We start from the raw sequence: 17,184 nt of genomic DNA, 5'->3' as shown, positions 1-17,184 counted from the left end.
TATTCAGTGCCGATCTCTGATTATTTACACTGTTGGACTGAGTATTTCCTTAGAATCGACAAAACAGAAACTCGTTCATCGCTACACCCTTTCTCGCAAACCGGGCGGTGGGCTTAATATTCTTGAATAAACATTGGTTTTAGTTGCTCTGGCTAACTCTACAAGTAAATTATTGCAGCCTACGATGACGCGACGACGCTAACGACCTTAGCAAATTAATTTGTAGTGGAAAAAAAAAATATCGTTCAGTGCAAAACAAAGAGCACGTCGACATTTGCGTAGCGCGGTAATTATTAAAAATTGTTTTATTTTCTAAACGGTTAAAAGTATTTAAAAACCGTTTACCTACGCTAAACTCATATATATATACATGTGGAGAGAAAAGCGGAAGTAAGTAATAAAAGCTTATGGAATATGATTTGTCCATCGGAATTCTAGGATATCCCGGCCATCAGCATAAAATATGCTATAAAAGTACCTACTTTTATGCCTGGTGGGTGAGTTTTAAATATGAATGACAGGGGATCTTTGTATGTTAGGCACAAAAAAAATTGTTTGACCTGAACATAGAATATTTTTTATCATATTATAATTATTTGTTTAACTATGTCTTTAGATAATTGTAAGTGAAAGCATAATTACTTTTGGGGAGGCAAGAATAGACAGTAAGATACGGTTTATTTTTAGGAGAAGGGCTGTCTTCATAAACGTCGCTTTATTTTAAAAGCCATTTACATAATTATGTTTACGACGACCAGGAAATGTTACAATTTAATTAATTAAGCAGTTATCTATACTCTTTTTACCAAGAAAAAATATATTTTCACCACACCGAGGCGTAAAGGGTTGTAAGTATCCACTCCAGGTGTACATCATAAATATATCTCATGTTATGTTATGTTACTATTTATGCGAACCAAGGTGCTTTTAAAGATGAACTATTGATAGTTCTTCTTTATTTGTATTCAAAGAAGAGATTCAAAGATTTATTTGTTCAACATAGGTAGGTGTATTGTTCTATGTCAGGGATGTTGCGGATGCCGATTTTTTGACATCCGCGGATGCGGATGCGGGTGTGGATGCGGATGTCAAGATTAGGTACTTAGAAAACGTCAAATATTACATTTTTAGTATTTTGTTATTTAAAAAAAACGAAACGTTTAGTATTTGAGCAAGAATATAGGTGCGTTATATTTAATAAACAGTAACTTGGCCGACTTTTCTGGATCTAGACGATTTCGTTATAGGTAATGACGAAATTACCTAGCACTTACGCCGCCACTAAGGCGTTCCTGTACCGACTTGTTCGACATCCGCATCCGCATAAGCTCCGCATCGATTTTATGCGGATGCGGATGCAGATGCGGATGTTGAAAATAATGCGGATGTTCGCAACATCCCTGTTCTATGTAACCACCGAAATATACACATTCGTAAAATTTTGAACTGTCTGTTACGAATCATGATATACAGCTCGTCGACAGACGGTTAACTTATACGGTTACGGTTAGGTAAGGTAACTCTAAAAAGTAAAGTTGTGGGATTTCTCACCCTAATATTTTTACGTATACTCAATGTATACCACCGAGAGAATTATGAATACGCTGCAATTGTTCAGTAGGTATATCACGAGCATACGTGTCAAAACTAGATACTTCAAAGGAAACACGATATTATAGATTACTTCCACGTACTAGGTGAATGTCAAATTAATTGCAATGCGGTTTTATAAGCGACGCTTAATAGACGTCATATATACGTATACGTTACGTTTCTAGTTTATACTAGATAGATACGCCTATTATATGCTTGTGTATTAATTGCATTGTAATTAAATTAAACCTATTAATTAATGATAATTAAGACAGCGTAGAATTTTTAAGACAAAGCGAACTCCATTCAAAATTTGGTTGATTACAATGTTTTATTAAATTTCAACTCAATCGGAAACTCGCAAGTGGTTAAAAATGGTTTGCGAATTTTGAAGACAACTTACATACAAATTAACATTGTATGCTAAATACTTAAAAGCTCATCCTCACTCATCAAAAGATCCGACTCTGCTACATACTCGTACATTTCGGTTTGTAGAATTTTACTTTTCTTAGGTAACATTGCTTTTCTATTTACGCAATTTTGGTGATCTTTTATAGTACATACATAATATGGTTGCCTTAACGCTTCTATATTTTTACGTCATATTGATGCGATTTGCGTTTTTGAATATTATTATACCTCAATACCAGGAAAAACGTTGATACCAAGACGGGGGAGAGGTAGAAAATGAATTCAGTTATAAACAAAGTTATGATGATATCTTGGTAAAATAAAATGCTTAGCAAACGCATTTATCGGCGTCCCGAGTTAAAGAGGACTCCTAACGAGCCATTACCGCGGCTGGCGATTATCCTCGATGGACTAATGACGACGTCTTAAAATTGTTCGCTGAACAATGATAATTGACAAACAGCCAGTTCCTTTAGCAAAATGGAACACAGTGGAAGCATTTTGAATTGACAAATAGTAAAGGCAAGTCACATTTTTAAAGTGAAAATAACGTATGGCGTTTAAACTTCATCTAGCAGTTTATGCTCAAAGTAAAGCAGCTGAAGGTGAATTCCTGGAAGTCTTGATGATCTTTTCATAAGAAATACACCATATGCAACTAACTTATTAAACATAGAATATATGCACGCTCTTACGTAAAAGCCTGTATTTTCAATGCAAGGCCTACGCAAAAGGCTATTTACACGTGAAATAGAGGCGCACTGAAGCAATAAAGCGTTGCCTTTCAGAGCCGGGGTGTTATACTAATTACTAACCAAGCGCAGGTGCACCGATCGCCAAGAAAAACCAGTGTAAGGCTCTCACACATGGGCTGAATTTATCAAAAATTCAGCACCGTAATCTCTATGGTCGAGGAATACATTCAGGTAATGCCTGTCATCTAAATTTTCCATACAAAAACCGCTTTCAATATTTCTTCACCTAGGGCCGCATTTTTTTATGTCTACAGGCTGATAACTTATACCCAATCGCTGTTTGCCTCTTTTTAAGTTACAAAGAACACAGACAGTAAATATTTACAGGCCTTTTATAAAACGTGACATGAACTTTTGACTCGTCTACGCTCGGGAAGCAATAGGAATACTGGACCAATTTACCACCATCACTGGATTTACTTACGTCACTACCATGACATTGTGTCCTCTGATTTACCTACCTAACGCGTTATTTTGGAATCAAGTTAAACACGACAGACGGCTATACATGAAGTGAAAAAAGGAATATGTCCTACATAAAGACAAAAAAGGGAAATAATAAAATCGGACCAATTTCATTATAGTACATTGTGCAACATGGTGCTTAAGTTAAATATTGAAAACGAGAGTAAGTTAAATCGCGACGGCTTGCCGGAGCGATTTATAGACTCGAGTTTGCAATATCATTACGCCCCGAGTAGTACTATTAGTTATTCTGTGCCCGAGTTACACACAATGCTTTTCATCACACCTGCGACACAAAAATGAAGTATACAGACAAAAAACTGTTAATTATGGTACTAGAAACTTCATCACTCCCTAGGGAAAACGCTTTTTCTATTACTCCCGCTAAGCCTGCGTGAAATTCCACATTTACTGAGCGTGTGTGATGAAAACAATTTTTATGTTGCCAATAAGCGGGCAATGTGATGGTGGTGCAGTACCAGATCATCTTATTTTAAAACTAACCTGGCGAGATTCGCAGCATCAAGCGCCTGCGGTTGCCGCGCGTCAACCACGGCGACATGCGGCAGCCGCGCGTCGCCGTCGCGCCGCAGCGCGTCGAGCGCCTCGCGCGCTGTGCGCACCGCGCGCGCCTCGCCGCCGGAGCGCGCTGCCGCCGCGCACGCGGCTGCGCATACGCGGGAGGCACGGTCCGGGAACACGCATAGCAGCTGAACAGGAAATAGTATGACTTTAATAAGGATACACGCGCAAAAATAAAACACTCGTAAAGTCTGTTTCCAACCAAAAAACTCATTGATATGAGTAAAAACTAAACAGATGGTTTTGTATTATTTGGGAGCTACGGTGCAGACAAGCAAGCGCAGAAAGCGGAACTTAGGTGTTAACAGTAATACCCGCAGTATGTAAACACTTTATTGTAAATAAGACAGATTACACGATTATTATTATTAGATTGATTAGATTCGTAGTTGCCGATTTTGGTATACAAATTTGCGATGGTTTTTATCTTGGTATGTTATGATCTTGATATGGTTTGCAGTGCATCTTCCGCACACCAACAAGCGCAAGCCATCGTCAAGGTCGTGTCAAACACACAAAATCAAACTGTAACAAATTGTTCTATCAGAATCGGCCTCCAGCTCGCGCTCGGTTATAATTTTTATAAAAAAAAATGTAGTTTTAATTATACTGACGTGAGAAAAACATTAATTTAAACTTTCACGATTTTTATACATTACTTATTAAATTTTTGCCCCGACGTTGCCCCCGTGGTCTCGGTCGTGGTCTCATGGTCGTGGTCGCCGTCCTCGAAACGTCGGAGGTAAATCTTAAAACTAAATACGCGATTAAGTCCCGTTTTACAATTTAATAATGACGTGAGAAAACTTTGAAATTGAAATAAAAAATAAACCTTGTAACATTATAATTTTGAATTAAAAGTAGGTAGGCGCTTACATCGAACGGAAAACATTCAAAAAGACATTATAGGCAGTCTTATCTTTATAAAAGTTCGTGATTAATGATTATCGAAACAGGTAGCCACAACAAATCATGCGTATCCTAATATCAGCGGATTATTCGTCGGTAAACAAGATATTCCCAGAACTGATTATTCTGTATAAATAGGTAAGTAGCTCTTGAAGGATAAGGAAAAGGCTTTTCCGTAACTGAATCTTTGATGATGTGTGATCTGATAAGGTTATTATTTTTTCACACCACCTATTCGGAAAAGAGCTTTTTCTTCCCTGCTAGGAGGGATCAAAGTGGCACTTTTCCTCCCTGCTAGGAGGGATCAAAGTAACACTTTTCTGTTCTAGCACACTATTTTTAATTCTTTTTGCAGATTATATTTTTAGCTTTAATAATCTGTTTAAGCATCAGATTATGTCAACACTAAGATTTTTCTATTTTCCTCATAGTTGATGTGAAAAGCAGTATGTGTCACACGGTATCAAAATTATTTCGTCTTGAGCGTTAACACTTGAATCCCTCATTACGCTCAGGATTCTACTTTAGAATCCATCGCTTCATTCAGGATTCAATGTATGCCCTTGACGGAAATATATCATTTGATCCCTTGTAACACAAACTATACTATTATATTTACTTGGACAAAGATACGAGTACAATGAAAGCTACAAATTGAAAACGTTAGTAAAGGACATTTGGAAAGCGGGAGAATTTTGTGAAGCGTTTCATACTTTAGCAACACTTACGCCACTTCAATTGGCTCAGGACCGGGATAAGTGGCGTACTCGAAGAGAGGCCTGCTCAGCAGTGGGCGATAAAAGGCTGATTTATTTATTTTTTATTTATTTATTTATTATCGCTTATTATGGCATCTTAAGCTTACTGTTGCTACAATAGTTTAGTAGAAATTAACAACTACGAATTTTAAAATCCTAAGGCGATATTTTTCCCCTAACAACTACTTACCCTCGATAGGTTAGGGGCCCGATCGGATTTTGAACTAGACATCTATTATATATCTATTAGACATCACCAAGATATGACAACGATATTTTTAAGATATAACCTGTCAAATTTGACATTTCCGCGATTCTGGAGATACTCTTGAACGATTTCCACAATGTCTAAAACGTCTCGTTATGTATGTTTTAGATCTCGAAACGATTTTGAAACGATCTTAATCTTCGATCAACACGGAAGGGATGCGGCATTCGCACTATTTCCCCTCTGCCTAGGTACAAGTTCAACTGATCTAGCGCGGGTAATAAAACTAGTTGCGCTCGGATTTTTAACTAGACCGAGTCCAGACGCGCGAGTGAACACAGCAGCAGAAAAAATGCCTAATTGCTCGGTTTTTTGTTGTAAAAAGAGGTCGGGGACATCATCAAATTTACAAAAAAAAAGGTTTTACATTTCACATGTAATGTTTCTTTTTACATGTCATACGTTTAATTACATTTAAACACAATTATTATATTTTAGTCTCATGTAATTGCTGGATTTATCGATTTTGCTCGCCCAGTACAAATTGCGGATCGGTCGAGCGACAAATCCGACTTCTCATCTCTCAGAAAACAATAAAATTCTTTGACGAAAATGTGCTAGTGTGCGTGTTGTGACACTTGTGATTTGTCCGTACACAAAAACAGATCGAGGTGTGCAAGATTTGTCTGTGTAGGGTGTCATTTTCTATGTATTTGTGTCGTCATTACAGATTGGATTTTGTATGTAAGTGTGTGAGAAGTGCGACTGTGTGCACGTTCCCCCCTGCGAAAAATGGTAGAATGATTTGAATGTCAAGATATCGCTTGGGCCTATCCTTTCCGACGTGTCGGAAGCCCGTGTTGATCGAAGATCTTAATACGATAATTTAACGTAAAAGTGACATTGATTGCCCGAATTGAGCTGCAAAAGATATCTAGTTGAAATCTAAACTCCCAGGTATCGAGTACATATCGTATCGTTCTCTTCTTTAGAACGGATCTTGTTTTCCGAATACCGCGGTAAGTGCATAATATGGATGTCGTGCTACGGCGTAGAGGCTGCGTATCTACGAGTTACGAAGTACCTACTTACTGCCAGATTCAAACTTCGAGATATTTACAAGAGACGACACGTACTAGATCCATTCTAGATACGTTATTGTTTAGATTTCAACTAGTTCTCTTTTGCAGCGGAATTCGGGCAACCAATGTCACTTTTACGTTAGATAGAGTTAGATATCTATTAGATCGTCAGGTGACAAGCAAAAGTCACTAATTACTATAAAATATTTAAACAATAATCAACCTTTTTTTCGTACTAATATGATTCACTATGGCTATGAACTTGACTATGGCTATGGCTGTGAACTTGTACTTAGTGAATTTTGCTTGTCACCTGACGAGATGTGAATTGGATCTCTAAGTCATATCTTGTGGAAATCGTTCAAGAGTATCTCCAGAATCGCGGAAATGTCAAATTTGACCGGTTAGATCTTAAACATATCGTTATCGTATCTTGGTGATGTCTAAAAGATATCTAATAGATATCTATTTCAAAATCCGAATCGGGCCCTTACTTTAAAAACTCCGTACATTCTGCACGACTAATGCTACGCCGTAGACTTAGCCTCAAAAGTCGTCTACACTAAATTGTTAATTTTTATTCTTTTCAAGCGAATGAATGATTAATGGCTTACGATTATATTTTATCGATTAGAAACGTCTGCAAAGGACACTACTTATTTTAAAATTAAAAGATTTTTAAAAGATTGCTTCGGGCATGATTCGAACTAAAGATAGGACATTCAAATACCGTCATTCTAATACTATTAAAGCGTATTGAACAGATAGATTTGATTGTGAACTACGATAGGAAAAGCATGCATCACGCGGTCCTGGGTTCGAATCCTGGTAAGGGCATTTATTTGTGTGATTAACGCAGATATTTGTTCCTGAGTCTTGGGTGTTTTCTATGTATTTATGTATTTGTATATTATATATATCGTTGTCTGCGTACCCACAACACAAGCCTTCTTGAGCTTACTGTGGGACTTAGTCAATCTGTGTAAGAATGTCCTATAATATTTATTTATTTATTTATTATTTATCACAGAAAATATTACCTTTTAGTATGCATATAAATAGAGTTTACATACGTAGGGCAGGTTGTTTCCGAGTATGTAATAATTCAGGTAAATATGACTATTGAACGTCTTACACAATAGCTAACATTATTTATTTAGATAAATACAAATACAAATACAAATAATTTATTGAGAAAAGTTTAGTACAGTGGTTGCTCTCCTGATGAATCCTCTCGCACGTTAGCTTTGTCTATCGATCTGTATTCTGTTATTGCCATGTGGTGGTAACATTATATGTGAATTATTATCTTAATTAGGCATTCAAATAAAATATTTCCGTTTTTTTTTTTAATTATTAATTAGGTAAGAGGAGGTGTTTGGGGTGTAGGTGGGGGTAGGTAAGTAGTTCAGGTGTGCGACGCTGGGCTCACAATGCCTACCCCCTCAAGTCTATCATACACGTCCCCGTCGTCTATGGCTCTGCCGCCGCAGGCCATGGACGAACCCATCCCACTTGTGGGGTGGGTCGTACACCCTGGTAATGCTGGTGGTCGGTCGGGCGTCGCACATTCCATCTGCCCCGGACCACCAGTAGCTGAGTATGAAGGCGACGTCGTAACCCATGAGGACCTAAAAACCCGAGTGGGGTACGACACACTCTGGAGAGTCCTGTACGGCATGGCTAGCAATATGATCCCGATCAATTTGCTAGCTATGCTATGCGGACCTCCGTCATAACCCATGAGGACCTAAAAACCCGAATGGGATATGACACATTCTGGAGAGTTCGCACGGCATAGCTAGCAAAATGACTTAGGTCAATTTGCTATCTATACTAAGCGGACCTCCGTCATAACCCGTGAGGACCTAAAAACCCGAGCGGGGTATGACACACTCTGGAGTGTCTGTATGACATGGCTAGCAATAGGATTTCGGTCATATTGCTAGCTATGCTATACGGACCTCCCGGTTCCGCCTAAGGTGTAGGTGACTTAGGCGGACTACACTCACCTGCCTGCGTAAGTCCTGCGCAGTAGAGCGCCGTAAGCGGGGATGCAGGAGTCCTGGGGGCCGAGGCCTGCAGGGGGTCGGGGTTAGTTATCCCCTGTAGGCCAATATGTCCTTTTTGGTCCGAATTTCCGGCGAAACGGTGGCCCTGCAACTAGCCACTGCAGGGTATTGGACACGCGTCCCGTACGGTCGAGGTGGTACGGTCCGCAGGCGAGGTGTGGGGAGGGGCGTCCTCTGGGAGGATGCCAGGGGCTCGGCCATGCTGACGGGGCAAGGGCGCGTGGAACCACTGGGGGAGATAGGATCGTCTCTCTCAGCCACGTGTCTGCAGCTCCCGATGTCGCGCATGAGTCTCACCTCAACACACCTATACCTCTTGGGTAGTCCTGGTGTCCAAAGTGACATCCCCAAAGGTGCGGGCTCCATGGAGGGTGGGAAGCTCGAGAGGTGAAAATTACACTAACAACAACATGGATGATATAAGATCCCAAACCCCGCGGGTACTGGAAGGTACCCCAACACCGGAGGGTAACGGGGCAGTTTCGGCTGTTCCGGTAACCTCCACCCACACACGACAACACACAACACAACACGGAGCAGGAGCTGTCCCGACAGTTCCCCCCTCCTCAACACGTGCCTACAGGGAGGCTCAGGCAACCCTGCCAGGCACCACTACAAACAGACACACACACAATACACACCGGCCCCGGGGCGGAGCTGGCTCGACAGTACCGCCTCGCAAGGGGCAGGCCGCAACAGGAGGAAGAGCCGCCGGGAAACCGAAGGCACGCATACCTGTTGCGCTGACACCCAGACCAGGGGGCCCGGTGCCGCAGCGCCAGGCCCTACTGCCAACACCGGGGACATCCACAGGTGCTGTTCCGCCAGGGGGTAAGCCCCCTGCCACGGAGCAGACCCTAGTGATGGAACCAGTGCTGGACCCCGTTTCTGCTCAGCTGGAGGCGGGATGGACCGTACAAGTGTCCAGGAAGGCGCGGAGATGGAAGCCCGATAAACGGGTGACAACTCCTGTACCCCCGCCTCCCCCTGTTACAGCTGCGGCTAAGCCGCACAAGCTTAACAGGAAGCAGAGACGGAGGCGAAGAGAGAGGCAAGCCGCTCTCAACAACACCGTCCAGGCGCCACCTCAAGGCGCCCCTGGGAAGGGCCAGGCGCAGGCAGCAGCTGGGTCACCAGCAGCGAACCGTGCCCCTCCCCAGGAAAAGAGGGTGAAGGCCAAGACCAAGGGGGAGAGTAAGCAGGGAGCCCAGTCTTCTGCCAAGAGGGCTCGTCTTGACGAGACCATATCTCCCAGAGGCGAGCCTAAGAGGCAGAGGACTGGACTGCCTGGAGAAACCCCCCCTGCCGACTACGCAGAGGCTGCAAAGGCTGACCTGCTGGTGGCGGTGACCACTGCCACCTCGGGTCACCTGACCTCACAGCAGTCGGATGAGGTCCAGAGGCAACTGCTAGCCCTGCTCTCGCAGGAAGCTAGACAACCCACTGCAAGCCTTCCCGTAGGCCCACTCTTCAGGGGCAAGCCTGTATGGGCTAACGGCTCCCTGAGACTGTGGTGCGAGAACCAGGCTACACTGGTGTGGCTCAAGCGCAGCGTGGCTACCATCACCCTCGACAAGGGGGAGAAGGTGGTAGTCAAGCGCCAGAGCGAGGTGCCCAGAAGGGTACGCTGCGGGATCCTGTTCCCGGGTGTCTGGGAGGACTTTGGCGAGGTAGGCCGAGCTCTCCGGTACCAGAACCCGTGGGCGGAAATAGACCGCTGGCTGCTCAACCGGCGAGAGGTGCAGGGAACGGAAACGTTCGCTGTCGTCAGTGTGCCGGAGACAGTCGTGCAGCCCTTGGTAGACCGCGGACGCCGGCTCGGCTTTATGCTGGGCTCGGTGTACGTGAAGTTTGAGGGGGCACGGGGGAAATTCAGGGAGCAACCGCCCCCCAGCAGCGCTGTCGACACCGACAGTGCAGCTGATACACCTGCCGAGCCCATGGACACTCACCCGGCGACACAGGCACCTGTGGAAGTAGTCCAGGAGCCTGAGTCGCAAGCCCCAGTGCAGTCTCATTCCGTCTCCGAGAAGGACGAAGAAGAACTTCTTCGTGACTCCTCGGAGAGTGAAGGGGAATGCGCGCAGGGGCTAGGTAAGCTGGCCATCGGCAAGGAGGGGGAGGAGCCGATGTCGGCGGAGGAGGGTGATCCTTGTGGAGGAGCTCCCTTCGCCAATTGGTAAGTTCCTCCAAGCCAACCTCCACCACAGCGAAACGGCGACGGCTCAGATCCGGAAGTGGTTGGAGGTCAACACTACAGCCGTAATCCTGATCCAGGAACCGTGGGTCAGAAGAGGCTCTGTCTGCGGTCTCCGTAACTTAGGAGGTAAGCTAACAGTCTACTCGGGTCCGGATAATCCCCGGGCCTGCATATACACAACTAAAGATTTACATGTGCAACCTCTAACGAGCTTCTGTTCTAGAGATGTGTGCGCCATTAGGCTGCACGGCGCGCAAGACACCAGCCTGCAGAAGATGGTCGTAGCCTCTGTGTATATGCCGGAGGCGGACGACCCACCACCGCATGACATGACAAGGCTGGTCAACTACTGCGAAGAGGAGGGGCTCGAACTCATCGTGGCAACCGACTCGAACGCTCATCACCCCCTATGGGGCATGGAAACAGGTAACGAGAGAGGTAAGAAGCTTGTCGAGTACCTATTTACTACAAACCTTAACCTCCTTAACACAGGTTCGGAACCGACATTCATAAACAGACGTAGCAGGACAATCATTGACCTGACCCTATCATCTGAAGAAGCATCGAAGCACATCACAGGCTGGCATGTATCGGAGGAGGTGTCGTGTTCAGACCACAGGTGGATTCGATTCGACATTCAGGTAAAAACACTCACAGCTGAGCCTAGAAGGGACCCACGCAGGACCAACCGCGATCTCTATACCCTGCGACTAAACACAATACTAGAACAGCAGGAGTGTCCCCTGGAGATACTAGGCACAGCTGAAATAGAAGAACAGGTAAGCGCCCTCACAAACACCATCTTGGAGTGCTACCATCAGGCATGTCCCTTAACCACCCCATCAACAAGCAGTGGAAGGAAGAGCAACTGGTGGGGACCTGAGCTGGAGAGACTCAGGGGTAAGATGAGGAGACAACTAAACAGAGCAATGAACACTGGCACTGATGAGGACTGGGATAACTACAAGTCCACAAAGGCCAAGTACAAGAAACGACTCAGGTACAGGAGCACAAACTCCTGGCGCAAATTCTGTACAGACATTGAAACCACCATGCAGGCTAACAGGGTAAGGAAGGTCCTCTCCAACAACTCAACCATAACCTTGGGATCCCTGCGTAAGCCTGACAGCTCTCTCACCAACTCACCGGAGGAGGCGGAACGGGTCCTGGTGCAAACACACTTCCCGGACTGCGTGATATCGCACCCAGTAAGTTGGGAGGCAGAGGAGACCACTCCGTCGGAGGACGAGTGGCTACAGACACACGAGGTAATCAGCCCACAGCGCACGCAATGGGCCATAAACAGCTTTGACTCCTTCAAATCTCCAGGAATGGATGGGATCTTCCCTGCGCTTCTAAAATGGGGCGGTAGGCATCTCACTCTGAAGCTGACCACCGTTCTGCGCGCCTGTCTGGCTCACAGGTACGTGCCAAAGCGGTGGAGAGAGGTCAAAGTCATCTTCATACCGAAACCAGGTAAAAGCGACTACTCGGATCCCAAATCCTTCAGGCCCATCAGCCTGACCTCCTTCATGCTTAAAACATTGGAGAGGTTGTGCGACAGGTATCTGAGGGAGAGGGTGCTGAGTAACGTGCCCCTACATCCCAACCAACATGCCTACAGCCCTGGCAAGTCTACAGAATCGGCACTACATGCAGTGGTAAGCAAAATTGAGGTGGCGATTAAAAGCAGGTCCATGTGCTTAGGAACCTTTATAGATATAGAAGGGGCCTTCGACAGGACTAGGTTCAGCAGCATTGCAGCAGCACTGGTAAGACATGGAGCGAATACAGTTATGACCCAGTGGATAAACAACATGTTGAGCCAGAGGGTCATAAAACTTGGGACAGGCGAGACACAGCAGGCATCAGTGGCAAAGGGATGCCCCCAAGGGGGCGTTCTATCGCCACTTCTATGGAACCTAGTAGTGAACGACCTAATCACGGCACTAAACAACAATCACTACTACACAATCGGCTATGCTGACGATACAGTGATACTAACGAGCGGCAACCACACAGGTACGGTATGCGACGTTACCCGCTCTGCACTAGCCATCGTGGAGCGCTGGTGCATCAACAACGAACTCACAGTCAATCCCCACAAGACGGAGCTGGTAATGTTCACCAACAAACGCAATTTGGGAAACTACCGCCTTCCCAAACTGTTCAATACAGAACTCCAACTATCTGCAGAGGTAAAGTATTTAGGGGTAATACTTGACAACAAGCTAAATTGGAGTAATCACTTAAATGGCAAAATTGACAAAGCTACAGTCGCGTTCTGGCAATGTCGTAGAATGGTGGGTAGAACCTGGGGATTAACTCCCAGGCTAACTCTATGGCTTTACCAGGCAGTTATAAGACCAATAATAAGCTACGGAGCGATAGTATGGTGGCCACGCACCAAACTATCCACAGTTGAGGCTAAACTACAACGACTCCAGAGGCTGGCCTGTATGGCGACAACGGGCTGCATGAGGACAACACCAACCGCGGCCCTGGAAGCCTTACTGGGCCTGCCGCCGCTGCACCTCTTTATACAACAGGAAGCGCTAGCTGCGGCGGTACGTCTTAAAAAATCTAATCTCTGGAGACCGCCTAGGGTGCCACACACCGAAATCCTCTACGAGGCCATAGGTAGGGAACCGCTCATAGAAGCGGTGACTGACAGGATACCCAAGCAGTTCGTCTTTGACAAGAAATACAAAATACAATTACATGAAGAACCCCATGAAGGACTCAACCCAAGGGAGCTGAGAATCTTCACGGACGGATCAAAGACAAGGTCAGGCACTGGCGCTGGGGTTTTCTCAGAGGACCTAAACATACACATCTCAACACCACTTGGTGCCCATAACACAGTCTTCCAGGCGGAATGTATGGGCATCATAATGGCAGCACACGCAATCGTCTCAAGGGAAGTATTGGACTACCCCATCCGCATACTCTCTGATAGTCGATCAGTACTGCAAGCTCTACAAAGTTATACTCTCACTTCAGGGCTAATTTACGAATGCCACAAAGCTCTGTCAGAGGTATGTACCACCAATGGCGTAACTCTGCAGTGGATCAAAGGACACAGCAACTCACGAGGTAACGATGCAGCCGACATCCTGGCGAGAGGTGGCTCGGAACTGAAGGTGGCAGGACCTGAGCCAATTATACCTCTGCCATTTGCCTGGCTCCGGAACATGCTGCGTCATAACACCAAGGTAAAACACCAACAATACTGGTCTAACCTAGGCACCTGCAGGCAGGCGAAGGAAGCCCTCCCGACACTCAACCCCAATCTGTCACGGAGACTGCGACAGCTGAAGAGACCACAGCTCCGGCTTATAGCTGGGGCCATAACCGGCCACGCCTCATTTAACAAACACCTACTAACCCTACGTGTTACAGATAGCCCCCTCTGCAGGGCGTGCATGGAGGCAGAGGAGACAGCCGCCCACGTCATTCTCGAATGCCCAGGGGTGGCAGAATACCGGGCACAACACCTCGGCTCACCGGGGTCGCTCCCAGAAGTCGTCGGCAACGTCAAGGGTCTGCTAGGCTTCCTGGTAGAGCTGGGTTGGCAGGAATAGGCCGCCAACCCATCACGCAAAATAGGCGCAATAATATGACGTCGAGTTGCGGAAACCAAGCCCGCGAATACCTATAACCTATAACCTAGGTAAGAGGAGGAGGAGAGTGTAATTTTGAATATAATAGTTGTACGGAATAACCGGCCATTCTCTGATAATTGTTATGTCTGCCTTTGACGGTTATCATGCTGAAGCGGTTTCCGAACGCGGGGTGATAATCGCCTTATTTGACGGCACTAAGGCTCAGTTGCACCAAGCCATCTGTCACTGTTTAAATGTGCACTCAATTTTATTGTATGGGAAACTTTATATTTCGCTGCTGACTGCTGTTGGTCAGACCGTCATTTGTGGTTGGTGCAACCGAGCCCAAATAAGTTATACTTATAACGGTACACGGCGGGAAGAAGTTGATAACTCGAGATATTTTATTGAAGAAATTTTAACTTAAAATTAAATTATAACACTTTAAACTCTCGCGTTTTGTAAACATACTGATATTGATACTGGATACTGTGAGTGTTGCGTGTCGTGCCGTGGACAATAAACATTAAACTTTGACGGGTAGCTGCAATTTCTTTGTCTACCCCGAACATTTTTATTAACTAATTTCGGGTAGTTTAGTGGTTTTTTATTAATATCTCCGTTGACATTTGTTGGGACGTCAATCTTTCCGAGCTGGTGCAACTCAGCTGAAACGTCGAAATTACTTAAAGGTAAAAACAATTAAATTATATCGCAGTAGACCCGTTTGTGTAATTAAAATTAAATTGCATAAGGTTAAAATTTCTTCCATTTTTTCCCGCGAGTTATCAACTTTTTCCCGCCGTGTTCGGTATAATTTGTTTTGTACCTCTAGAGGCTCCGGCGGCGCGTAGAGCAGGGCAGTAGGGATGTGCGCGGGCGGCGGCGACCTGTTCTGCAAAGAGACAACCGGGTCATACACACGCAGAAACACAGTTGTCTTAAGGGGCCCACTGATTATCAGTCCGCCGCCGTTTTGTCCTAACTGACAGGCTGATGGCGTCCAGCGGACAGATAATCAGTGGGCCCCTTTATGCTTCCGAAAGATAAAGACACTTGGGCTATGTCAAAATGATGGCCATTCATCAATCTTCTAACTTTCGGGAACAAAAAAGACAAATCAAAACAAAAACCTTTTTTTTTAATAAATGTAAAGGGGGTTTTATTAACACACAAAACTAAAAAAAAAACAACATTAAAATTTACTAAACCTACTACACTACACTAACTTACTTATGCTACAGGTAAAAAATTTGGCCTAAATCGCCGTCAACGGGCAGGGTGCCCAGAAGGCTGGCCGCATTTCCTCGCTAAAGAACTAAAGAAAACCTTTAGAATTTATTTACATACATTAAAATACCTCTTAATGCTCAGGTAAGGTATTTACTGGTATTACTCTGTGCAAGATTGCACAACCTTTTTTACGTATTTTTGTTTATGGTTTTGATACATTTTGTTTTCTCCTAACCAGTGCCTATTATTATACAGTCGTTTATAAAATACTCAAATAATGAAAGCCATATTAAATGTATAGTTATTATCATTTCCTTCTTGCCAATAGGCGTGTTATTTTTGCGCTCATCGTGCATGACATGAGATAATACAGAGTAGCAGTAAAGTACATGTAACAACACGAATCCAAAAGAGGGTAAACCGTTATGGTGTGTGGATCGACCACTGTAGCCGCCGTGCAGGTCAGGAGCTCGACGACTCAAATAAAAAGCTTCAATTCTTAGTGAACTGATATAATCTTCCAAAGATACTGGTTACAAGGGTTCTTGCCAAAACGGTTAAATGTAGAAGTGGTGTAGTTGTATGAAGGCTGATGACAGAGTGATTTGCAATATTTGATCAGTACAAAAGGTGGTTTAAATTTAGGTGCCTCTAATTGGCCGCGATACAAAGTATGTGGAGCGCTCCTATTGGTGCTTAAGAAAAAGCTTCCGAATACTAGCCGAGCCCGACGGGCGCGTTTAGCTACTGCATTAGGAATATAGGTATTGAGATTTTATACAAATATAAAGGTTGCGTTCGCAACAACCACAATAAAACTCGTAACCCGACAGTTGCTTCGTGAAGATATATCATATCATATCATTTATTCAGTAATAGTCATACATTGTCATTTATTATTTACAATTCACTTAGTGAGCTAAGGATAATATTATTACTTCCTTTATTCATTTAATTTCTCAGATTACTATTATTACTATTATTAGGTATAGAAATTTGAAATAAATAAAAAATTACATTTAAATTTGCATTGAGATGGAATGTTCATATTTTTGTTTTATTGTTCTCATTAATAAACTCATTTACGGAGTAATAGGCCTTCTGAATCAATAAACATTTTAAGCGCGAGTTAAACCCCGAAATGGTGTTCATGTTTTTAATGTCACATGGAATATTATTGTAAAGCTTACTTCCAACCACATGTATACAATTGCCAGTCTTCCTAAGGCGATGAGTGGGCTGTACCAAGTCGTCAGCATGGCTGTCCTGGAATCTTGACAATAAAGTAGTGTTCCGTATATCTATGAA

At 44.2% G+C, this 17,184-nt stretch overlaps 1 protein-coding gene across 1 annotated transcript in view; it reads right to left on the bottom strand.

The window, feature by feature from the left end:
- LOC134654953 (high affinity cAMP-specific and IBMX-insensitive 3',5'-cyclic phosphodiesterase 8) overlaps positions 1-17,184 on the bottom strand; it is an 80,807-nt gene that overhangs the window by 43,169 nt on the left and 20,454 nt on the right. The window contains exons 2-3 of the mRNA XM_063510385.1: positions 15,473-15,538; positions 3,732-3,937 (exon numbers count right to left, since the gene is read on the bottom strand). Of these exons, the coding sequence (XP_063366455.1) occupies positions 3,732-3,937; positions 15,473-15,538 (272 nt within the window). The remainder of the gene's footprint in view (positions 1-3,731; positions 3,938-15,472; positions 15,539-17,184) is intronic.

Source organism: Cydia amplana, chromosome 16, assembly GCF_948474715.1.
Source record: "Cydia amplana chromosome 16, ilCydAmpl1.1, whole genome shotgun sequence".
In the NCBI taxonomy this organism is placed as follows: Eukaryota; Metazoa; Arthropoda; class Insecta; order Lepidoptera; family Tortricidae; genus Cydia; species Cydia amplana.
Note: the sequence above shows the minus strand (reverse complement) of the source record. Positions and strands in the feature narration are given on the sequence as shown.